Below are 26,348 nucleotides of genomic sequence, written 5' to 3'. Positions count from 1 at the left end.
TATGGTCACTGGGCGGGAAGGCCAGTGGGAGGCAGAGCAGCTGCCCAGATGAAGGGGCAGAGTGTGACTGGGGCTTTGCCTGGGAGTTGCCTGGTGGCAGACCACCGGTGTGAGGCTTTGGGGCTAGGCCAACCCCTTCACTCAGCTGCAGTCTGCTGACTTAGAAGCTGCTTTCAGCTGACGCCAGCCCTGAGACAGTCAATCCAAAAGGGAAAAACTATATAAACTGAGTCACCTGGCTGAAGCAGGTTATGCTTGCCCATGCTGGGTTCTATGGCATCAAAGGCTGGGGTCCAAATACCCAGTTCTGCCCCTCACCATCTGGGTGAACTTGGGAAGCTAGTTAAATCTTTTATTTTCCTTATCTGTAAAACAGGGTGTATAACACCTAACTAACTTTAGGTGCTTTAAGGATTAAATGAGGAAATTCATGAGACACTCTCAGCATCAAACCCAGCATCTGATACTAATGATAATTATCATTGGCATCACTGTTATTACAACCAGCACGTCACCAGACCACTGGGGAAATTCACTGACTGATGTATGTGGATGTAGAGCCCACAGTAGGTTTGCTATAAATATTGATTTTCCTCCTCCCATTACCCTCTTCTCCCCTAGGAAACCCTCATGAGTATTTCAAGGCCCAGGGCCAATACCCTAGAGATGCCCCACCTGCCTCCTCCACCTTAACGTAGAAGTAGTCACCTGCTCGCTGGCTCAGTCCTCACACCTCAAAGTGCGGGCACGCTGAGCCGGTGCCTGGCAGCACTGCTGAGCTCCCTTTTGACTCGCTGAATGGATTCTTAGTACCAGGACAAAGTCCCTGCCTCATTAGGCAATGTCCGAGCAACCTCATCTTCTCGTTCCCTGTGAGACCTTTTGCTTTTGTTTATCCACCTGCCAAATGGGTGCATCACGTAGTGTGTGCAGCACTCGGCAGACAAAGGGTGCTGACCCACAGCTCCTCTGGTCAGTTCCTTCACCAATCAGTGCGGGATCCTAAGCGGGGCCCACCCTGGCTGGCCTTTGGGTCTCTTGCCTGTTAGATGGGGATGACAACACCGTCCCTGACTCCCCCAGCCCCACCAGGATTCTTGGGAGTATTTAAGCAGCCAAAGGCTGGGGAAGCCCTTTGCAAAGTGTAAGGTGCTATATAATCTTGGAAGGTCATTATTATCCTCCTTGCTTAATGGAATGGAGTCAAAACTAAACCGCTGCATACTACTGCTTGTTAATTATTAGTAACAATAGTTACTGCATACTACTTAGTTACCACAATATCTATTTTACCTTTATTACAACATCTACTGTTCATTTTTAGAATAAAATTGAAATGATAGGCATGTATCTACGTATATTAAGCATTCATGCATGTGAACTAAGTCACTTCAGTCATGTCTGACTCTTTGCGACCCCATGGACTGTAGCCCTCCAGGCTCCTCTGTCCATGGGGTTCTCCAGGCAAGAATACTGGAGTGGGTTGCCATGCCCTCCCCCAGGTATCCAAATATAAGTAAATCATGTCCTAGTTAATACTTTGGAAGTTGCTGATGAGTCTCTGAAGATTCCAGGACACTGGGTGTAGGATCTGGGGAGGGCCCAGACGGAAAAACTAGAAGGAGGAAAAAGGGGCTGTAACCGCTGCAAGGACCACTCAAGAGGCTGATCCTCCTGCCTTAAAATCCCTCCCAGCAACAAAGACAAAGGTGGAGGATGGAAAGAGCAGAGATGAAAGATGTTCACTTTCCAAGAGCCAGGGGCCCTCAGGTGTCTCATGCTAGCTTCTGGATTTCTGCCACCCCGCACCCACAACATACCTCCCTGCTCACTGCTTCTTTTTACTTATATGGGTTTATTTACAAAGGGCTTTCCCTAGTCTTGGTTAAAATAAAAAGTTTTTTAAAAACAGCATCACTTGCCCTAAATAGAAGGTAAGTGAAAAAGTAAGTTCAAAAGAGTATCATTCAATCCTAGGCAGATGCTGATGCCCGGGGTTTGCTGTCTGTTAGTTAAAAGGGAGTTAGAGGGGTGTTAGCAACACACTGGAAACAAACTGTAACCACAAAGAGTAGGAGAGGATTGACTAGATCAGTCCTATTTATGGCTCATGTGCTGTGGACGATGCCTCCCTCATTTTGAGAAACACCAATCTGTCTAACCAGCCTTCATGTTACAGAAATGTGTTCCTAAAACACCTGGCCTTTGTGCACACGCCTTCGTGGATTGGGAGCTCACACCTCCCAAGGCAGCCCCTTTAATGCTGGACAGTTCTGGCTACAGGAACATTCTCAAGGTTGAGTGAAAATCTGCTTCTCTGAAAATGTTATCCTTGGACCTCACGTCTTTCCTCTGCAGCCGCACAAGGTAAGTCTATTTCCTTCGGTTTCTGAAGGAAGTTTTTAGTAGTATCTTGGTCTTTTCAGTTATTCATTCAAAAACCTTTGACAGAGTTTCTATCTGTATGTCAGAGAGAGGGGGGAGACTGCCTAGAAATGGTCCATTGCCTTCAAGCAGCTGGCAGTTTCACGTGGGAGAACCAGAAACACATGAACTGGATCATTCCTTGATAATCTGACCCGAGCCCCAGGACAGCAACGCACAGATCACTGTGGGAGGCCAGGGGAGGAGCTGCTGACTATGGGGCTGTGCAGAGGAGGTGAGCCCTGAGCTGGCCCAGGGGTGACAAGCATGAGCTGACCAGCAGGAGAAGAGGCCCTGTGATACCCACACAAGGAGGATGTGGTCTGGGCTGATGGGTGACTCTCAGGAAACATGAACCCAAACTGGAGATGCGAGGGGCACACCAAGAGTCATGCATTTTTGCATTATGGAGCTAGTTAAACCAAGATTAGAATCTTAGCTCTGCCACTTACCTGCTCTGGCTGTGTCCCTCTGGACAAATTACTTAATTTCTCAAAACCTCAATATTTCCAACTAGAAAGAGAGAGATAGTACCTACCTCAAAGGTCACAATGTCTACCATGAAGGTTAAATGAGATAATGCATGTAAAACATCTAGTAGAGACCTCACATACGGTGACAGGGATGTGGGGGGTATCTGAAAGATTAAGCACCCTGCACAGCACAGACATAGAGCCCTCGGGAAGGACTCATCTGGCAACCCGTCCCAGGAGGACACCAGCTCTGGAGAGCATTGCTGGAAAGCCATCGCTGGTGTGACAGCAGCCATAGTAACAGCAGCAGCTATGAGACGCGAGTCCCACCTGGAGGGCCTCCCCCATCATCCCCACCCCAGTCTGAGCCAACCTTTTCATTCTGAATCCTTTGCACATCGATAGGCTCAATTTACTCACTACAAAAGTGCTTCTGTCCCCAGGACTCACCTGGAAGGTTAAGTCTAAATTGTAGCATCTTTTTAGGGAAATGCTACATCTGTGGAAACACAACATCCCTGATGTTTCATCCCCCCAAAGAAGCAAGTTTTCTTGGCAATCAAGTTGGTTACTCACTGAATCCTCCTTCTCAACTGCTCTGTGAAGCTGAGATGCTCTAAACCTACTTTGCAGAGAATATTAAACATCATTCATTGACTGGCCAAGCACCTTCCAGCTTTTTCCACACTCTGAATTTCCCCATCTTAAACATATTTGAATAGAATTCCCTGTTCCTTTTATCACAGCTGTCCAAATACTAGCAACCAACACTTAACTTCCGAAGAGAGCATTTTTATCAGGTATTTCCCCAGAAGGTCAGGGGTTTCAAAAACTGAGGGAGTCAGAAATAGAAGGGGGCTCCCTCACCTCCCACACTGTTTGCATGGAGCTCCAACATTCCAAAGGGGAATCCGGAGTTCGTCTCAACAGAGCTTTTCAAACTGGGTCCCAGAGAGTGCTAGTTTGGTTTTAAAAAGGTGGCGTAGTGGTAAAGAATCTGCCTGCCAACACAGGAAACACAAAGAGACACAGGTTGGATCTCTAGGTTGGGAAGATGCCCTGGAGTAGGAAACAGCACTCAACTCCAGTATTCTTGCCTAGAAAATTCCCTGGACAGAGAAGCCTGGTGAGCTATAGTCCATGGGGTCACAAAGAGTCAGACACGACTGAATGACTGTGCACACACATGCACACATTGGGGAGGGAGAATTCTGTGGTCTAACAGCCTTCAGAAAGAAGTCAGCAGGCTTAGTTACTATAGAGTCAGAGTCTTCCATGTCCTGAGGCCCACCAGGAATCTGGAAGGGGAGGTGAGGAGCAGGCAGTCTCTCACCTCGACTCATTTTCTCTCTCCTCACCTCCCCTCCTCTGACCAAACATCTCAAAGTGCTGGGGTTTCAGAAAACACTTCTATGTAGGAAGAAGTCCTAGTTCCAGGAAACCTCTAGTTTCCTAGAACTACCCGGGTTGTTTGGAGGATACCCATATATCCTCAGAGGAAGGATTTAAGCCCCCGTGTGCCACCTGCCATGCTCCTGCTCAGGAAGGGCTCCCAGCTCCAGGCCTCAAAATGCACAAGGCCAGTCTAGGTCAGGCCTGGCTGCAAAAGGGCACTGGATTACGGATTTTACCCCGGGGGAGCTGAGGGATGTGGAAGGCTGGCATAGCTTGACAGTGAATTGTAAACAGTTTATCACCTAGAAAGTCATCATCTTGGGCAACTCTTCAACGTGAATGGCCATTGGAATCCCCTGATGGACTTGTTAAAATACAGGCTGCTGGGCCCCACCCCCAGAGTTTCTCATTCAGCACATTTGAGGGGAAGCTAAGGGCTTTGCATTTCTGACAAGTCCCCAGAGGATGGGGATGCCAAAGCTGCTGGTCAGGACCACACTTGGTAAACTAGAGTGCAGGCCCTGATTCCTTAGTCAGAGAGACCATTGTAAAGTCCACGCTGTCCTCTCAGCAACTCTGTGCCTCTGCAAGCTACCAGACTGTGTGGCCCTTCACCCAAGAGCCTCCCCAAGCTCCTAACACTGCCAGAAGATAAACGTCCCCTTCCTTGACTCCCACCACCCCCAGCCCAGAGCCACTCTAATTACCATCTGACCTTCATTCATTCATTCAATAAACATCCAGTGAGGGCTGGTGCCAGGTGCCAGAGACCCCAAGTCAACAGGCACCCCTTCTGCCATCTTGGAGCTGGCAGCCAAATTGTCAAAAGAGGAGCAGACAAGGAAAACAGATAATTACAACACAGGGTGGCAGCTTTTGCCACATCTCCTGAAGTCCCTTCATCTCAGGTCAGATATGGATTCCTCTCAACTCTACCTCTGAGACAGTTCCCAGCACCTGTCCACTTTCTTTCTGCTCTGCTGTCACCCAGGGCACCATCATGCCTGCCCGGAGAGCTACACTCCTATCGGCCTGCTGGTCTCCTCAGCATCACTCTTGCCCCCTCCAATCCAGGGTGACCTTTTAAAAATGGAAATCAGATCATGCTACTCCCTACTGAGGATGCCTCAGTGGCTATGGCTTCCCTCATCACAGTTCCAGAACCACTGGCCTCTCTTCCTTTCACACTGTCCCCAAGGCTGCTGCTTCTCAACCCTCAGCTCACATTTCTGCTTAAACGCCACTTCCTCCAGCAGCCTTCCCTGACTGTCGTTCTAGCTCAGTGTGGAGGATCCAAGGGGGCTGCAAATCTTCTTATGGTCCTCCTCTTGAAGGACCATTTGTTTTCCCTCCTCTTGAAGCTGAGCTGGAGCTCAGACCACTTTGATCAACAGAATCTGGGCAGGGGATGGAGGTGGGTGTTCAAGGAGACTGCAGCTCCCCCACTGCCCCCTCGGGACCCTGAGCTCCCATGACTGAAGTGGGACTCTGACCCCATGTGGCGAGGGTAGCAGCCCAGCTGAGCCCAGCCTTATAGCTGTCTTCACCAAAGTGCCAGGAAAGGTGGGGGGAGCCGTCTTAGACCTGCCAACCTGGACTCTAGCAATCATTCCATCCTAGCAATCATTTGGTGGCATGCTGTCTTTCATTTATTTGCATATGTTTGATGCCACATCTCACTCCTCCACGAGATGGTAAATCCCACCAAGGCAGGAATCAAGTCTGTCTTGTTTGCCATTGTAAGCCAGCACCGGGCATTGGTGGGTACTCAGTGAATACTGGCTGAATAAGCAAATCAACAAGTGCAGAATATCGTGGACACACACAGGAGGGCACCAGGTCAGACTCATGGAAGCTTTGCAGAGGAAGTGGCACCTAAATGCTAGGCCTGAAGAGCAAGCAGACGGCAGGGTTCAAAGAGCAGGGCCACAGGGACTGGGTGTCTGCCCCAACCACATCACCTATGGACAGTGCCGAAGCTGTGTACTCATAAGAGAGAAAGGGAGGGATTGTGTCTCGTTCATGCTTGTGTCTTCAGCAAGAAGCATGGTCCAGGAAAACAAAAGATGCTTGATATACACCCATGTGACTTCTTGGAGAGAGAAGCCTGAGCTGAAAGTCAGGAGCCCTGGGTTTTCTCACTCAGAAGCTCACGGTTTATCTTTGTAACATCCCACTTAGCTTGCCTGGTGCTCAGATGGTTTGAGATAAAACCAATGACTCCCTCACTATACCCTGGGTTATGATGAGGATTATGAGAGTACAGAAGTCAGAGTGCTTTGAAAAAGGTATGTTAGAACAGAAATATGTGATGGTGGAAGAAGACACACGTGATGGTATTGTTTTCTGAAAGTTCAACCTGCCGCAGGTGAACCCTCAGGGCCATAGGCTGAGCTTTTCCTTGAACGGGGTTGCCACATGGAACTCAGCCTGGGTGAGTCTAGCCCAGACTCCTCTTGGGCATTCCCTGGGGAGCTGGAAATTTTTCTACTGCCCAGGTGGAGAGGAAGCAGCTGGGGCCTTAGAAAGACAGAACCCACGGAGCAAAGTAGGAACACTAGACTTGGCGTCAAGAGACATGAGTTCCTGTTCTGGACTGAGTGTCTGTATTCCTCCACACATCACATGTTGAACTCTACCCTCAATGTGATGGTGTTAGGAGGTAGGGCCTTTAGCAGATATGAAGGATTAAATTAGGTCATGAGGGAAGAAGGGAGCCCTCATGATGGGATCAGTGCCCTCAAAAGACTCTCTAGAGCTTGCTTCCTCTCTGTCCTCCACTCCATGAGGACACAAGGAGGATCGGCGTCCACAAGCCACAGGAGGGAGCTCACCAGAACCTCGCCATCCCACCACTGGCACCCTGATCTCCAGCTTCCGGCCTCCAAAACCGTGAGAAAACCATTGCTGCTTACAAGCCACCTAGTCCAGAATACGTTGTTATAGGAGCCCAAATGGACTGTGCAGTGGGAATAACATGACCAGACCTGGGCCTGGGCACCATCCCCCTCACCCTGAGAGGCTACCTGGCAGATAGGTGGACCTTCTTAATAAAGGGCCTACAAGATGGCAGGACAAGGCTTCTCTGGACAGCCAGGATGAAGGACCCAGAGCACAGTCCAGACCTTGTGCACTGAGCTCCAAAGAAGAGGCAGCCAGAGGTCAGGCTGGTTGGCCCTGGGGTCAGAGCGCAAATCCAGGCATCCCCTGGAGACTCGCGCCTCCAAAAGCCATGGGGGGTACTCTGCGGATACATCAGCCTGGTGCCGAGGGCCCACAGCAGCTGCACTGGCCTTGCCACACCCTAATTAGACTTTCATGGTGTGTCCAGCAGCCTGCTGGGCCCGACTGCCAGCTGGGGCTCCCATTCTGTCTGGTGGCCTCAGTTAATGAAGCCATGAGGGGCTGACCGAGCTCATTACAGGCAATGCGAAGGAACAGGGTACCCCTGCACATGCTCCCCCAGTGCCTCCCTCCCCCGTGTCCACACTGAGAACAGGAAAAGGGAGCTGAATCCAAATCAAGAGGAAGGAGAGGGGCGGAAGCTGAGCTCTAGCCCAACCACGCAGCCTGAATGGCTCCCGTGACAGCCCAGCCAGAGATGTGGGTTTCTGTACATGTGTCTGAGTCTGTGGTTTTAGCCAAGTGTTCAGAGTCCATGGCTGCTCTCAGACCACACCCAGGCCTTTCTCATCTCAGGCCAAGGAGGCAGAATAAGAGTGAAGGTTCAAATTTGTCACTTCCCAATAACTGGCCCACAGACATGTTTGTACAAGCCTTTATGTCATCTCTAAGATGGGATACTGATCTGACTCAAAGCAAGTGCTCACTTAATGTGCTCAATAAATCATTACTGTTGTTGTTACTAAAAGACAGTCATGAAAAGGAACCAAAACATGAGCTTCTGAATGGCAGGAGAGTCAGGCGAGTGATTTTTTTCTTCTACTTGTCTGCATTTGTAACAAAAAGTGTTTTACTTTTATCTTAAAACTTAAAAAAGTACATGCTTCCTCCAAAACATCAGAAAAATGAGATTATGTATGAAAGGGCCCAGACAGTGCCTGGGAGGAAGTTATTAACAGAAGTATCCTACTGCAATGAAAGTTTGAATAGATGTGATTGGGTGGGAAAACATGCATGGTATTTGCAAACATGTAATAAATTTTTGCCTTTAATAAGGCATTTCTTCTCCCCAAATGTCAAGGGAAGAAGGCACAAAAGTTGAGAGCTCAAAATGCTGAGGCACCAGGTAAGGAGATGTTGAGGGGAGTTTGAAGGAAGAGCGCTCCCTGGCCAGAGTAGAATGCAAAACACAGAGAGAGAAAGGTGGACGCCACTAAACAAAGTGTAGTCTATACACACAACAGAATGTCATTCACTCTCAAAAAGGAAGGACATTCTGACATGTGACAACATGGGTGAGCCTTGAGGACATTATGCAAAGTGGAATAAGCCACAGTCACAAAAGGACAAATACTGTATGCTTCACATATCTGAGGTCCCTAGAGCAGTCAGATTCATAGAGACAGAGAGCAGAAGGGTGAGTTCCAGGATGGGGCATTGTTCACGGCCTGCAGAGTTTCACATTAGTAAGATGAGTTCTGGGGAAGGATGGGGGTGATGATTACACAACAGTGTGGATGGACTTAATGCCACATACTTGTGTATTTTAAAATATTTAAGGTGGTAGGTAAACTTTATGTTACGTGTAGTTTACCACAATTTAAACCTATGTAGAGAGAAAAAAAGAGATTGAACCCAGAGGAAAGAGGAATGGAACAGACAGGATGGACCAAGTCTCTGGTCTCCCGGGGTTGAGGGCCATTCACTGGAGAGAGGACTCACAGAGGATGGAGACCTCCAGGGAGCATGGCCGAGGGGGGAACAGATGGGGGGCGGGGCGCAACCTGGTAAGGTCATGGCTTCTATCTGCACTTGGCTGCTGGCTCCTCATGGTCCTGAGCTAGGGGACATTTACAGCTTGAGGACTCAGCCAGGGATGTGCCCAAGAGGATCAAGCCTCCCTCCTGCCTCAAAATCCGAGCTTGGGGTGTGAGAAATTAGGACCTGGAGGGTGTGTGTATATAAATAAGCAACTAAGCCTGGCACCATCCTCCAGGGGAGGAAGGAAGAGGAATACTTTGAGCATCTATTCCAAAGAGAAGCAATTCTGAGGCCACTGTGCTGAAGGAATGCAGACATGGGCTGGCTGACCCCCAGATAAAAGAGAACTGGGTATAGTCAGGATGTCCTGAAAGGCGATGGGCTGGCACCTGGGCCCAGATGGAGGCAGAGCCTGGTGCTTGGTGGCATAATAACAACAGAACCATTTATTGAGCACTTCCTGTCTGTGACAAGTGCTTCTCTTGGTCCATCGTGTATTCCTTTCAGCATCTTTATGGGTAGCAACTATTTCTACCCTCACTTTACACCAAGGAAGACTGAGGGCTGGAGATGAAAGTCACCTGCAGACCCTGGGCCTTAAAAGCCCACCATCTGCCCCCAGGAAGTCCTGGTTTCCTTGCTGCTTCCCCTGCCAGCATTGCCTCCCACCGCCCCAGACCTCTAGCCCCTTCTCACTTGAACTGGTGCTCCCGGGAGCTGCGGATCTTGGAGGAGAAGCGCTCGGCCAGCTTCTCCAGGCTGCGGGAATACTCGAGCTCAATCTCGGCTTTCCGGCGGAAAAACTCCTGGAGGTCCTGGAGCAGCTGCAGCCTCGACTCCGACTGCTGCTCCAAGCACTTGAACTGCTCCACCAGCTGCGTGCGGATCTCTGTGGGCAGAAGCAGGAGTGGGCTGTGAGGTGGGGGTGGGGACAGCAGGGAGATCAGCCTGGCCCACCCACCGCCAGTGGTCCAGGCACTGCGATGCCAGCAGCCCCCTCCCCACCACCCGCCACCCAGAGCCTCTCCAGGCACGGCAGGACAATTGAACAAACGCCAGGTTTTGCCACAATGTAACCCAACATTTGCCAAAGTTGAATCACTGCATGTCACCACCACGATTTTTGCCATACCCGCACATCACGTGCATTATTATTTCTTCCACATGATCTAGTAAATTCACTCACTTTTCTTACTGAAAACAACTTACCTAAAACATACAGTTTAATGTCATTATGGCAAGGGTAAAACTAGAACCACTTGCCGTTTTGGTACATAGAAACTTGATTTAACAAAAGCAAAAATTTTGTTAAAATTCTCTCCAGAGACTATTGCTTACCAAAGGCCCTAAGCCTAAACTTCTGAGTCTCCATCAACAAGAGGAAAATGGGAGTGGGAGGGGAGTTAAAGACAGACTTCCTCCAGGTGTAGTCAGGACAGAGCGAGGGCTGAAGGGATGCCATTCACCCTCAGGTTTCAGGGTTATTAAAGGGCATGTGTGTTTTCCTCTCTCAGTCACCTTGAGCTTCCATGCATCACCCACCATCTCAGGTACCACCAGAGAATGCAGTCCAGGCTTCAGGAAATCCTGACGAAGCAACCCAGCTCTGTGCACCCAGGGCAAAAGTTCACAAGCAGGGCTCGAGATAAAAATCACAACCGGATCCCAGTGGTTTCATCACTGCTGCCATCACCACACAATAACCTCTTCCCCACCATCCCACAGGCTGCCCAGAAGATTAGTCTCTCCGCACTGTGCTCACACCAGCTCCCTGCTCAAAACTCCCCAAGGCCCTCCTCTGGCTGAGTATTAAGTCCAACTCCTTAGCATGGAATTCAAGGCCACCCACTATCTGACTCCAAACTTCTCTGTATCTCCCCCCAGTGAACTCGCTATTCCTTCAAACCAGTCCCTGAGATGTCCAATCCTATTGTAGAAATGGGCCTCCTGTCTGAAAAGGTGGCCAGTACCATCTTAGCATCCTTTGGAAAAGGGGTCTTCAGAGCGTGCAGCGCTACTCTGGGGCACTGGAAGCCTTGCCAGGGGGTGCACGGCAGGAACTGTTACAAAGGCATGGGTCTGAGATCCTACTTCCATTCCCATTCTTCCTTGGCCTGAGAATGTGCCTTGGCATCTCTCCTTTCCCACCTGCCTCTTCACAACCATCCTCTCTATTTGCAGAAGACCATCTCCTCCCTTATTCAGAATCTGATTATGGCGCAATTTCTCAGAGTCAAGGTAGAGAACAGTTAAAAACGTTGGCGCTAGCAAAACTTCTTTAATCTAGGGACCATAAGCCCTTGCTACACAAAGTGTGGTCCATAGACCAGCAGCATCAGCATCTTCCGTAGCCTTATTAGAAACACAGCCCTTGGTCAGTCCTGACTATACCTGGAGAAAGTCTGTCTTTAACTCCCTTCCCACTCCCGTTTTCCTCTTGTTGATGCAGACAGAAGTCTTAGTCTTAGAAACAACATCCATAGACTTATTAGAAACCTTAGGTCCCAACCCAGACCTTCAGAATCACAACCTGCATTTTAACGAGATCCCTGGGTGGTCCTTATGCACCTTAAAGCCATCCCATCCATCTCATTCTGAGAAGCACTTCCCATTCTGTCTTACTTTTTATTTTTATTTTTAGTAATTATTTACCAAATTATAAAACACTGATATTATTTTGATGAACTGAATGATAAATCAATATGAAATAAAGATACTTAGTGTTTTATGGTCAAAGCAAATTTTTTAATGTCTGTTTCAATTTACATACATATTTTGGACAAAAAGAAAAGAGAAATCAATAAAAAAGTTCAAGTATGAAAACATTATGTAAAATTCTGTGGAGGAAGTAGAAGGGAATTATGAGTTCAAGAAGGTAAAGATAGGAACAATATAACTATAAAATTTCTGACTTGCACAGGTAATTTTTGGTGAGTGGTGGTGGATAAAAATATTTTGTGGTATTTATCTTCAGTTCAGTTCAGTCGCTCAGTCATGTCTGACACTTTGTGACCCCATGAATTGCAGCACGCCAGGCCTCCCTGTCCATCACCAACTCCCCAAGTTTACTCAAACTCATGTCCATTGAGTCGGTGATGCCATCCAGCCATCTCATCCTCTGTTGTCCCCTTCTCCTCCTGCCCCCAATCACCATGCAATTCCACCCATAGATCATATCCAGAAGAAATCAGTGTTTATGTCTACCCCCAAAATATGGAAAATACTCACAGCTTTATAGCTAAATATTAGAAACAACCCAAAATGTCCATGAAGAGTACATAAGATTTTTTTTCAAAGGGGCAATTTATTTCAAAATGCTTGTCAGTCTTAAAATATTAATAGTAAAGTGAATTTATGCAAGGAATAGATAAGATTTTTTAAATGTGAGATATTCATTCAATGGAATACCATATGATAAGGGAAAAAATGATCTACTGCTACCATGCTGATGGAAAGAAGCAAGGAAAAAAATTAGATCATGCAAAAAATAACTTATGGCAACTGAGTTCAGAGAAATGATCACCTTTGGGGTAGTGACTGAGAGAGGGTGCAAGGTTGCATTCTGGAATACTGGAGACAGACCATTACACCTTGATCGTAAAAATTAACTGAGCTGCACACTAAGATCTGAGCATTCTACTATACATAAGTGACACATCAATAAAAAGGCAAACTAAAAATTGCTGTTATTTAGTTTGCATTTGATACAGTTAACAAGGTAGAGTAATTTTATTCTACAAGGTCAATATTTACAATATGGCAGAAATGATATCCTTCCTAACTGTTTAAATTTCTGGTAAACATTTCAGATGTCAAGTTAAAATGTGTGAGGCAAAAGAGATTTTTTTTTCCCCCCAAGGTTCATGTAGAGGGTAGGCAAGCAAAAAAGTTTTAAAACCAGTGTTTTAGAGGCCAAGCACTGCTCCTCCCAGGAAGTCCTGGTTGGCTCAGCCCTCATGACCCCACTCTGAACTCCCAGGGTACTTGCAATTAGTCTCGGAGAGCCTTGTGCTGTTTTCTTTTAATTTTTTCATGGATGCATGTCATATTAGCTCCTCAAAAGAAATTTAAGCTCTGACAGTGGATTCTCCCAGCACAAATATCAATATCTATATAGCAAATCCCTATTTACCTTTACCAAAGTGCTTTTACCCAAGGATATCAAATGTTGTGATTACGGGAATCTCACCCAACACACATACACATACACACACATACACACCACAGACACCCACATACAATGCACACATCACATTCACATGCCACATGACCTCACATTTACACACATCACACACACCTACCACACATACACATACCAGACACACACCGCATCCATGTACCACAGAAACTCACATACTGCACAAATACCACACATACCACACAATCACCACAACCACCACGCACATTCACACATGCATACCACATACCCACACCACTAACACACCATATCCCAAACACACACCACACACATTCACACACGCCATGCATATACTATCCCCATACCAGACATGGACATTATTAGTAGTACTCACTTTTACAGTTGAAGAAACCAAGACACTATGGAAACCAATCAGGAACTTGTCCAAGGTCACATTTTGCTCTATTAACTCTAACAGTCTACACAGGGACTCCTTGACATGGCTTACTTGTTAAACTGGATTGAGATGCCATCACGAGTGCAAGCCCTGCCATATTAATACATAGTTACAAACATGTTTTCTAAATATTTTAAAATTACTTTTAGACCATCTACTATTTGGGATTCAAAATAACCTTAATAATAATAATCATGAGTACTTACAGAGCACACCATGTGTTCCATGCCTGATGTTGAATTCTCTGGATATTTATCTCACATAATCTGTATAATATCCCCTCTAAAGTGGGTGCTACTAGTATTTCCCCACCTTTTCTCCACAGATGAGTAAGTGGAGGCTCAGAAATAAGTAGCCTCTGGTCATAACAGCTGGTGTGTGGCAATTAAGCTAGGAATCAAGCCTAAGTCCTCAATTGAGAGCAATGACTCTCTAGACACCTCACTAAAATGAGGCCATACTATTTTCTTTGAAGACTTTAATCCATCTGTATTCAATTTCTTATATCTGTTTTGTAACAAGATGGTGGGCTAAAGAGATAGTATTTATCAAAAATGCAGCAGCCACTCCCTTCCTCCATTACAGGGCATTATCAGGAGCCAATGTTCTCCTATTTATGAGGGAAATCTCACAAATCACACTTCGCTGACAGGAGACGATTTGGAAGGAGCAGAGAAACCTCCCTCAGTTCACATAACCAGCTGGAGCCTGGAGCAGCTTGGACAGCTCACATCAAGCCTCTCTCACAGGAAACACCCTGGCAGGAGCCAGACTGCTGCCTGCCTGCCGGTGCTGTGGAACCTGCTGGGATCTGATTACCCATCTCCTTATTTCTAACTCCCTTCCAAGTTGCTCTTCCTCAGAGCCAGCACAGATTTGGCTTTTCTCGTCGGAGATTTCAAAGAGAGCGAAAAATAAATAAATAAAACAACTGCTTGCAAGGCATAGAGTTCATTCAGAAGACGGTCCCCCCAGGAATGGCTCCAATCTCAGCACAGCACTGAGTAGCGGAAAAATATAGGGGGTTGGGCAGGAAGGAGAAGGGGCTTAGAGAGCTGGGAAAGGCCTTGATATCAGAACTTTTAGAGCTGCAGGTGACCGCCCTGACTCCTGGCACAGCCTCCCGATTTTACAGAGGCGTGAGGCCCAGAGAAGTTCTCCTGAAGCACAGCTCTCCCTGTGTCACTCTCCATGGAGTAATAGGAGAGAACAAATCTGTCTCCATATTGCATCTGTCTCTTTTACTTTAACCTTTATCTTCTATTGCTTTTGCTACAAGTTAATCACAAGTTTATTAAGTTAATTTAATAATGCTTAAAGCCTGAAATATACAGGATAGCCCATTCTCAAGGCTCTGCCCTAAAAATCCCCTGTGCTCCACCTACTTACCCTTCCCTCCCTCCTTGCCCCAACTCCTAACAACTGCTCTTTTTTGTTTGTTTTACTATCACTGTGGTTCGGTCTTTTTCTGAATGTCATATAGTTGGACTCGTTCATTATGTAGGCTTTTAAAACTGGCTTCTTTTACTTAGTAATATGCACTTAGAGCTCTTTCATGTCTTTTCATGGCTTTTTTTCATGGCTTGATAGCTCATTTCTTTTTATTGCTGAATAATATTCCATTATCTGTAATAATATTCATGGTTTCTCTATCCATTCACCTTTTGGAAATTATGAATATTTTGGGCAAGTTTTCGTGTGAACATAAGTCATAAGACTTCCCTTGTGGCTCAGCTGGTAAAGATTCCGCCTGCAATGCAAGAGACCTGGGTTTGATCCCTGGGTTGGGACGATCCCCTGGAGAAGGGAAAGGCTACTGACTCCAGTATTCTGGCCTGGAGAATTCCACAGACTGTATAGTCCATGGGGTCTCAAAGAGTCAGACACAACTGAGTGACTTTCACAAGTCATCCTCACTTCATCTGGATAAATACCTTTTTGTTAACTAATAAGCAGATGCTCCAATACTTTGGTGTGAAGGGCCAACTCACAGGAAAAGACTGATGCTGGGAAAGGTTGAAGGCAAAGGAGAGGGGGGCAGCAGAGAATGTGATGGCTAGACAGCATCACTGACTCAATGGACATAAACCTGAGCAAACTCCAGGAGACAGTGAAGGACAGGGAAGCCTGGCGTGCTGCCATCCATGGAGCTGCAGAGTCCGACATGGCTTAGTGACTGAACAACAACAACAAGACTAAATTTAACAGCAGTTTTAGGTTTATAGAAAAAAGGGGGAATTCTGGTTTTTAAAATTAGGACAAAATTCCAAAATTAGAAAGGGTATAAAGAGAAATTCTCTCTCCCAGCTTTGTTCACCAGCCACCTGGTCCCTCTCTAGCAAGGTAACCAAGTTTCCAAATTCATATTTCTAGAAATAATGGCATATTTGAAAAATATTATCTCCCCTGTTTTTATACATATTATAGCATGACATTCACAGTGTCCTGTACTTTTTTGTTTTAAAGAATACTTCAGGGCAGTGGGATTTGGAGACTTCCCAGGTGGCCCAGTGGCTAAGACTCTGTGCTCCCAATGCAGGGAGCACAGGTTCAATCTCTGATTGGGGAACTAAGAGTCTGCATGCTGCATGGAGCAGTCAAAAAAAAAAAAAAAACAAACCAAAAACAAAACACGTATGCACACACACAATACATCAGGGAAATCAATTCATGTAATTTTATAAAGAATTTTCACATTCCTTTTTAAAGCACTATAGATTTCCATATTCTATATTCCAAATGTTAATTTTTTTTAGCCAGCCCCCTTTCCTGGACCTTCAGGTTGTTTGCAATCATTTACCACCATAAAAAGTGCTGGAATAAGCAGCCATATACGAGCCTCACTTTGCACACATGCAGAGATGTGATCTGTGTGATGAATTCTCCACCTAGCAGTGCCAGATCAAAAGGCAGTGATTGGTCTTGGTATTCTGAGACTGCAAAAGTGCCCTTCCCTGAAATTTCATCAACTTGTACTCCCACCAGAAATTTATGAGAGGGTCACCGGCACAATTAGAAAGCTGATATGCTGGGATTTACTTCAAAATAACCTTAATGGGGGATCAGGGAATGGTCATACTATGGGTTAAAAACAAACAAACAAAAAAACATGATTGGCTTTGAGTTGATTGGAGAAGTTTAGTTGTGGTGAAAAACATGGGGAAGAGGCTTCTTATACTATTCTCTCTACTTTTTGTAATGTTTGAAACTTTCCACAATAAAAAGGAGAACAAAGAAAGTCAGTCAAAGCCAGAAATGTGATACAAGATCCTGCAGCTCTGGTTAACAGGTCTGACCAGTTAGAAATTAAGAATGCCAATAACTTGTCCCCAGAGGCCTCTGCCCCTAGCCCGGGGAGGGCTCTCCTGGGCTAGAGGGAGGGGCCAGAGAATGACCATAAGAGCAGGCCCCACTCAATTCTCATCCTTGCACCCTGTCCTGAGAATGTGGTAAGTTTTCTGACACTCCCTGGGGCAGCAAGGCCCCACTTTCACAGTCTGTATCCATCCTAAAAATCAAGATCCAGTGAGTGTGTGTCCCTCTGGTCCACAGAGGCAGCTGGTGTTATCTTCCTCAGGATGAAATTTCAGGAGCAAACAAGGAGAATGGTATGTTACACAAATGCACAATCCTGCCTGAGTCTGGCACTGTTCTCATTCCTACTTTATGGATGAACAATTGAGACTCAAGGAGGGGGTGTGAGTACCTAGGGTCACCCAGAAAGTGGCAGAGCCAGGGCTCAAATCCAGAGAAAGGGGCAGACAGGAACCAAGATGACCCAGTCTCCAGTTTAGGGTGCTTTTCCCGGGGTTCTCCATGTCTTCCCTTTCACGGATCGTGTAACACTCCATCTCCAGTCTCCACCCCACACTCCATCTGTCATCTCAGTGCCATTCTTATTGGTTCTGGCTGTCACCATGTCCCCCACTGCAACCTGACCTTGACCGCAGGCCCTCCTGTGGTGGAGGGAAACATCAGTTCAAATCCTGGCCCTGCAACATACTTAGCTGGTGGACTTGGGAACTTCCTCATTTCTCAGAGTCTCATTTCCCCCTGTAAAAATGGGGATGTTAATAATATACCTCAGATTGTGGTCTTAAGTGTTGATAAGTGATCAAGGAGAAAGTTTTTTGTATAGTGCTTCATATACATTAGCACTGCACCCAGTGGCTACTAGCCACACGTGGCTCTTTAAATTTGATCAAAATAAAAAATTCATTCCTCAGTTGCACTTGCCACGTTTCCAGTGCTCAAAAGCATGGCTACTATATTGGACACTACAGAATACTTTCATCACTGCAGATAATTCGACTGGATAGCGCTGTATGAGAGGCTCAATAATGGTTATCTATGATTCTCATTTATTATTATTGCTTTCTGTGGCCATTTCTCATCTTCTCAGGTGGAATAAAGACCTAAGGCAAGAGTGACATCCATGTTTTATTACTCAGATTTTACACTCAACCCCTCCAACTAGAGCAGTGTAATGGGGCCCGCGAGGCCCGCAGAACAGCAAGATGGAGATCCATTCTCATTGCTGCCAGCCCAGTGCACAGCATCCTGAGGGATCCACTGCCATCCTCCTCCGGCCTAACAAGAGGCAGCGTGGCAGAGATGATGGACACAGCAGAGCCTGAAGCCCAGCTGCTCTCATGAGGTGGACTGTTGTCTCTGCCAGAGGCCACTGTGAGGTCTTGGGCAGACAAGTCATTTTCTCTGAGCTGTTTTCCAGTCTGTAAAAGGCAGGTAACTACAGATATCCTGCAGAGCTGCTGCAAAGATCAGACTAGCAATAACGTGTGGGATGTGCCAGACGCCTAGAAGACCCTCTGCAACAGCCTCCACTGAGAGGTGGCAGGACATAGCAGGAAGGAAACAGCCTATAGGCTTTGGGGAGAGCCAGCCTGGGTTCCAAACCTGGTTTTCTCCACTTTGTATAAGTCTCTTTGGCTCTCGGAGTCTCTTTTCTTGTTTATAAAGTTGGGAATAACAATACCTTCCTGGGGGGTTTGTCAAAAGGGCGACAGGTGGTGTGCACATGAGGCTCCCTGTGCCTGGTACCCTGTGTCTGGTACCTAGCGTGTAGGCAATAAATGGCAAGAAGGGGGCGTCACTGCCGCTGCAGCCGCGCAGAGTGAGCAGAGCTAGCTGACTCTCAGGCCCAGGCCGCGCCCTCTGTCCACAAGCCCTCAAGGACTGTGTATCGCCCCGCGACAGCCCCGTGAATCATCCTTTGGCCTCTTGGCGCTGGGTTCCCCCCTCCTTCCCCGCCCCCTCGCAGCCTGGGCCCACGGTTCTTTCCTTCTCTGAGTCCTGCACCGAAAGCTCCACGGCCCCGGCGCGGGCCCTGCACCCTAGCCGGGTCTCCCAGCCTCGTGTACCTAAAAAGGCACCTCGTCGTAGGGCCCCGAAACCCAGAGGGCGCCCGGTCCGCGCTCCGCGGGTAGGGGTGGAGCGCACCGGCTGCCAGGCCAGAAGCGGCACCGCGCCGTTTCCCCGGCAACCACCGCCCGCCGCGCGCCCGGCCCAGCGGAGCCCGCCTCCCCCCTAGAAGCAAGCTCCTGTCTGCAGACTCCACCAGGCTCACAGCACCTTCTATTAAATTATCTCTTATATTGCCCAGGACCCCTACCATTGACATCAGTCCGTCCCTGATTAACTTTAACCAGGCCCTTTCGCATCCTTCATCACTTCTGACCACAGAAGTGGGCGGCAGGGAGCGGGTGGCTATCACACCATTTTACAGGAATTTGAGGCCCACGAGAAGGTAAAGGACCTGTGGGAATCACAGGATTCAAACCCCTCTGGCCTGACCCTGCTAGGCGTTGCCGGCGGCTAGCTCTGCTCCCGACCCACACAAGGGATCAGACCCAGAATGGGATTGTTTCTCAAATCTTATCGCTGCCTCAGCCCTGATAAATGGGCCACTGGGTGATGCGGTGCCAAGAGCTGAGTCTAGGATCAGACTTGCTGAGTTCAGAGCCTGGCCTTGAAGCTTGATAGCTGTGTGAACGTCAGCAAATCAGTTAGCCTCTCTGGGCCTTGGCTTTCCCATCTGCAAAATTCTGGAAGGAAAAAACGGCAGAAAATGACTGCTTAGTGCTTCCCACAAATTGTCTCCTTGTTTAAGCAAAGTAGTGAATATTATGCTACAGCCGTAGGAAGAAGTCCCTACTACTGTTATTCCCTTTTGCAAAAAAGGAGACTGAGGCACAGAGAGGTGAAGTGATTTGCCTAATTTCACCTAATCATTAAGCTCTAAATCATGTACCACTTGCCAGAGATGTTTCCTGGGTGCCTGTGTGTATTCTTTGCAACCCCATGGACTGTGGCCAGCCAGGCTCCTCTGTTCATGGAATTCTCCAGGCAAGAATACTTGAGTGGGCTGCCATGTCCTTCTCCAGTCGATCCTCCCAACCCAGGGATCGAACCCAGGTCTCCCGAATTGCATGCAGATTCTTTACCATCTGAGCCACAGTGGACTCCTGGGCACTTACTATATATATGTACTATTCCAAGTCAGTCAAGCTTTGATACTCTGTCCTTATCCATCTCACAGTTACTCAGGGTAGTGAAGGCCAGGCTTAGAATAGATGATCAAATCACTTTGACTCAAGGCCTCCTTGAAACAAATTATGTCTGCTCCCAGCTTACTGGGGAGTGAGAAAACACATATGCTGGAAAGGAGCCGGGTGAAGTGACTGGCATTTCCCTCTCTGCTTCTCATCACCAGACCCTCCCCCAGAAAGAAAGCACAGTACAAGGGCTAATGTTTTGGGAAAAAAAAAAAAAAAAAAAGAATTATTTAATGATGGTGATGACCATGCTATTTGTCAACCAGGAAAATCTTCCTCTAAGAGGAAATTATCCAGTTCCAAACTAAGGAATTACAATCATGGTTGACAAGATGAGAGATGCGACTGCCACTCCCCACTGTGATCCAAAGCACAGACCCAGCTCTGCAGCATTGTAAGCATCCCTACCTCGATTGTTAAACCAGGTCTCTCAAGCAGAGTTCAAAGCCAAGTGGGTGGGAGAAGGGGTTTCCCTACAGCATCTGGGCCGTGTCCAAATAGCAGCCATTCCTTCTCAAAAAGAAGTCAGACAGAAGTTGCCTACCCGCTTTCCAGATGTTCAGTGAAAAGCAAAGAATGGCCAGAATAAGGCCATGGCTCCTCCGACCAGAAGCTGTGAGTTAAAATGGGACGTGATCAATTTTCAGCACAAGGTTAATATTCATGGCTTTGCTGCTCAATGGTCCTTGAAAGATCAGCTGCATTTAAATTGGAAAAGATCAGGAATCATTAATTCCTGAATTTTCAGCTGCATCCTCTGACCAAGGGCATTTTCCTTTATGTTTCCAATTCTACCCTGCTCCTAGAATCCAGAAGTCAGAGAACTAGGGACCCCTGGAAACATCTAAGTGCTTCTCAAAGTTCAGAGTCATTTTCACATTTCCCATTCTCTAAAAACCTCTATCCTGTATTTTTAAAAATATATTTCTCTACATCCCCTCACTTTTTACATGGGATACTTTACAGTATTGCCATAAATGGAAAAACCTGAGTCACTCTCCATTAATGGAAGGTAACTGAAAAAATAAATACAATGACCATAAAATAATGTTATTAAAGTCTACCTAGAGTCTGTAGCTGAGACCAGTGTTTTTTTTGTTTGTTTTGTTTTGTTTTTATAAAAAGAGTTTGGTAAAGTATTCGAGGAAGTGTTGAAGACACACTAGCACCTAACAGCAATTTTCTCCTTAAGAGGGGTTGAAGGAGAATTTAAAAAAATAAGTATCTATTTGTGTGAGTCCATGCTATTTAATTCTGTCTCTGTGAACCACCTAAAATTATCCTATATATACACACCATCAGTGGTGCTCATCCCTCACTTCAGGAAACAATAATTGGTCTAGCCCCTTAATTCACTAAAGGGAAACTAAGGAACAGAGACCCTTACCCCAATGTGGCACCAAAATCTGTGTCTCCCAGCTTTTTGGCCACTGCTCTTTTGATTACAGTTCTTCACATCCAAGTCCTTTCTTCTCTGTTGTGATGACAGGCACTAAGCACAATGTCGGTGTCAACCACCGAGTTGGTTCCTAGCAAATATTTTAGATGAATAAACTAGCCGGTCAAAAGAAATGATGTGTTGTAGAAGGCTGAATAATGAAATCCCCTCTAGGGATTCAGTTCCTAATTCCTGGAACCTGTGACTATCACCTTAAATGGCAGAAAAGGACTGTGTGGATACAATTAGGTTAAGAATCTTGAGATGAGCAAATTATCCTGAATCATCCAAGCAGACTCTAAATGGAACCGCAAGTGACCTTATAGGAAAGAGAAAGAAAGAGACTGGCACAGACAGAAGAGGAGGAGGTGATGAGGTTACAGAGGCAGAGACTGGAGTGATGTGGCCACAAGCCACGGAATGCCTGCAGCCCTGGAACCTGGAAGAGGCAAGGAACAGTTCTCCCCCAGCGTCTCTGGAAGGAGTAAATGGGGCCCTCTGACACCATCCTAACTTTGGACTGGTGAAACTGACTTCAGACTTCTGGCTTCTATAACTATGAGAGAATTAATGTGTGTTGTTTTAAGTCACCAGACTAGCAGTAATTTGTTACAGCAGCCGTGGGAAACTTATACAGTGTACATTACACCATTTTGAAAGCTCTAAAGAATGACAGAATATGGTCTAAGTCTACGGGGTCACACAGAGTCAGACACGACTGAAGCGACTTAGCATAGCATAGCATAGCATAGTGAGTGATATAGAAATTCAGATGACCAGAAGAAGGAGGGACCTAGGGGTGCTGAAGAGTCAGCTGAGACCTCATAAAGGAGAAGAGCTGAGGTGGGATTTATAGGATCCAGAGAAGCAGAGAGAGGTAGCTGGGCATCTATTATACAAACCCACAAGCATTTACTGAATGCCTACTATGTCTGTGTTAGAGAACAAGAGGAGCTGTGGTGGAAATATGTTTACAACAGGATCCTTGCCTTCAAGGAACTGCCAGTGTATATGAGGATAAGGCATACCTAGGTGAAAAAATAATTTGCAATATGAGATGAAACAATTCCCTTTCTAGGATCAGAGGCATACACCAGAAAAAGTATGTGCAGAAATTTATATCACAACATTATTTATAAAAGCAAAAACTTATACATAACATAACATAATCCAACAACAGGATATTGGTTAAATATCTTCACACATCCATGCAATAAACTCTGCAATTTAAAAATCATGTTGTTTACTGTTTACAGAAGCCAAGATATGGCAACCTAAATGTCCATCAACAGAGTAATAGATAAAGAAGATGTGGTGCATAAATACAATGGAATATTACTCAACCATTAAAAAGATGAAATAATGCCATTTGTAGCAACATGGATGTACCTAGACACTCTCATACTGACTGAAGTAAGTCAGACAGAGAAGGAGAAATATATGATATCCCTTATATGTGGAATCTAAAAGGAAATGATACAAATGAGCTTACAAAACAGAAACTTGGTCTTGGAGAATGAACTTACAGTTGCTGGGGGAAGGATGGTAGAAAGGGACACATAGGGAATTTGAGATGGACCTGTACACACTGCAATATTTAAAACTGATAACCAACAAAGACCTACGGTATAGCACATGGGGGACTCTGTTCAACGTTATGTGACAGCCTCGATGGGAGAGGAGTTTGGGGAAGAATGGATACATGTATATGCATGGCCGAGTCCCTTCGCCGTTCACCTGAAACTATCACAACATTGTTAACTGGCTATACCCCAATACAAAATAAAAAATATAAAAAATAAATAAATAAATAAATTGTGCTGTATAATAGTTAATCATATAATGATCTAATAGTTATTATAGTTAATATAGTAGTTCACATGTAAGTTCATTGGAAAATGCCCATAATATATAGTTAAATAACAAAAGCAGGTTACAAAAATAGGAGGTACGGTTTAGTCTTCCTAAAATATAACTATAGCTATTTATAAACAGAGAAAAACTAAAGAATATACACCAAAGTGTGAACTGTGGTTATCTCTACATGGTGGGATTACAGATTAATTTGTTTCTTTGATAGATATTTCCTGAGCACCTAGGTGCTAAGCCATGACTTTCTAAACTTTTTCATAAGGGGCTAGAGAATAACTATTTTAGGTTTTGCAGGCCATACATTCTCTATTGCAACTACACAGTTCTACCCCTGTAGCAAAAGAGTAGCTATAGACAGTATGGCAATGAATACAGATGGCTGTGTTTTAGTAAAACTTTATAAAAACAGGCAATGGGCCACATTTGACCCCTTGGACCTAAGTTTCCAATACCTGTCCTAATGACTGTGCTTTCCTATTTCTGTATTTTTCAAATCCTCTACATAATGGGCCTTATACCTCTAATATAGGCAGGGGTAGTAAATTTTTAAAAATACTATCAATAGGCCCTGGAAAGGCCATGGTTGATTCTAGCAGGGTAGCATCTCCTCTAGGGTGACAGCCTCAAATATCTCCAGGGGTTAGGCAGGTAACAAAAATGTGATTAGAGAACTGGTATGAAACAATACAGAGAGCACAGCTCTGATCAAATATATTAATATTCACTCTTTAATGTTAATGCTGTATCTGCTAAACAAAAAGGATCTATAAACCGCTAGTTTATGACTCTGGAAAGCCTTCCCAGCAAATGTCACTTTAGCTAGTGCCATCCCTGATGGATTGAAACCCACAGCAGGGCAGATCCCACTCTGTCACGGTTGTCCCCACCTTGACCCCATTAACTCATGTTGAAATGACCAGTCGGGGCCAGAGTGCTAATCTTCACTGAAAAGGTGCCTCCAGCCATGTGTGCATTCACCTGACAGTAATAGAATGCGGGATGAATTTCCTTGACCTGCTAATGAGAATGCCACATGGAAGAACATCCAAGGCCTCAGTGAAGCCCAAACACCCTATGCACATTGCGGCTACTGCTCACCGAGGCTTGCCTGGGATGGAAAGGCACTACATCAGGCTGAGTGATTTATGTTTCTGCGAGCCGCATGAATTGTTGCCCATTACCTCATCCTGGCAACTTGGCAACTTTTTGCCAATGATTTTTAGAAAGGACAGAATGAGAAACAAGATGGGTTGGGCCAGTGTGCATCCGTGTGTGTGTGTGTGTGTGTAAAACTCTGCAAATTTTCAAAGGGAATCTTTGTCCATTCCACAACAGAGGCAGAGGTTAAATTTTCAAGGCGGTCGGAGAGGGGGCCTGGTTATTTGAAGGAATTTTATTTTTAAGGTGTACATCAAGCAAGTCTTTACAATCACCACTCCCAGTTCCTGTTGTCAATCAGGAACCTTCGGGAATCTCTTCAGGAGACTTTCCATGCCTCAGAGGACAGAGGGGGTGCACGAGACACAACGAAAGGAGTCCAGTTATGTACCTTCTCAAATGCTCAGTCCAGAGGACTTTTAAGAAAAGGCCCAGGAAAAATAGTACAGAATTATTATGGTTGCCAAATGGCTTAATAATGGGTTACAGGCCTGAGCACAGATAATGTTAGCACACGTACATGCTGTGGTCTGGTAAGACTATTTCTTACTCAAACATGGACTTAAAAAATATAGATTCTGAGTTAATTCCAGCTCTGTCTCAAGGTATTAACCTTATCTATAAACTGGGATTTATGAGACTTACCTATGAATCGTGGTAAAAGTCAAGTTAGAAAATATACACATACATGAAAGAGTTCTGTAAACAGTAAAGTTAAACAGGTATGATTCTTCTCCATGGTATGATTATTACTACACTTTATAAGAGTGCATTACCTGCAAATTAGAACAAAATGTGGCTGCATGTCCAGCCACTGCAGTAGAGACACAAGCTCAACCACAGAGGAGGAGGTTACCGTGTCCTCAGCAGACACGCCTCCCAGTGGTACAGCAAATCGTCAGGCTGGAATCCCATCATTCACACCTGGGCTCAGAGCAAGCACTTACTGCCTCAGTATAAATCCATTTGTCCTTCTAATGCAATATGGAACTCTCTGCCAAGTACATATTTCATGTCTTGGGTCCTATTACCAAAGAGGAAAAACACCTCATGTTTATTTGCTTGCCACTTGGCAGCAGAATGTAGTGGGTTCTTTCTGTTCCCTGCTGGGGCCATAATTCTTCATGAGATGTTGGCCAAATAGCCTCACTCTTCTCGGTCAGTGGGTCAATGAATTGCTTTTTCAGTCCTACCTTTGAGAGTCCCTTGGACTGCAAGGTGATTCAACCAGTCCATCCTAAAGGAGATCAGTCCTGAGTGTTCATTGGAAGGACTGATGTTGAAGTCCAATATGAAACTCCAATACTTTGGCCACCTGATACAAAGAGCTGACTCATTTGAAAAGACCCCAATGCTGGGAAAGATTGAAAACAGGAGGAGAAGGGGATGACAGAGGATGAGATGGTTGGATGGCATCACTGACTCAATGGACATGAGTTTGAGTAACTCTGGGAGTTGGTGATGGACAGGGAGGCCTGGGTGCTGTGGTCCGTGGGGTCATGAAGAGTCGGACACGACTGAGCGACTGAACTGA

The 26,348-nt window shown here is 45.9% G+C and overlaps 1 protein-coding gene across 1 annotated transcript in view; it reads right to left on the bottom strand.

Annotated features, from left to right (window-relative positions):
• The window catches only part of SRGAP3 (SLIT-ROBO Rho GTPase activating protein 3), a 251,316-nt gene that overhangs the window by 112,866 nt on the left and 112,102 nt on the right, over window positions 1-26,348 (bottom strand). The window contains exon 3 of the mRNA XM_055557441.1: window positions 9,873-10,065. Within this exon, the coding sequence (XP_055413416.1) occupies window positions 9,873-10,065 (193 nt within the window). The remainder of the gene's footprint in view (window positions 1-9,872; window positions 10,066-26,348) is intronic.

Source organism: Bubalus kerabau, chromosome 20 (assembly GCF_029407905.1).
Source record: "Bubalus kerabau isolate K-KA32 ecotype Philippines breed swamp buffalo chromosome 20, PCC_UOA_SB_1v2, whole genome shotgun sequence".
Taxonomy (NCBI): domain Eukaryota; kingdom Metazoa; phylum Chordata; class Mammalia; order Artiodactyla; family Bovidae; genus Bubalus; species Bubalus kerabau.
The sequence above is the reverse complement of the archived record's forward strand: the minus strand, read 5'-3'. Positions and strand labels throughout refer to the sequence as shown.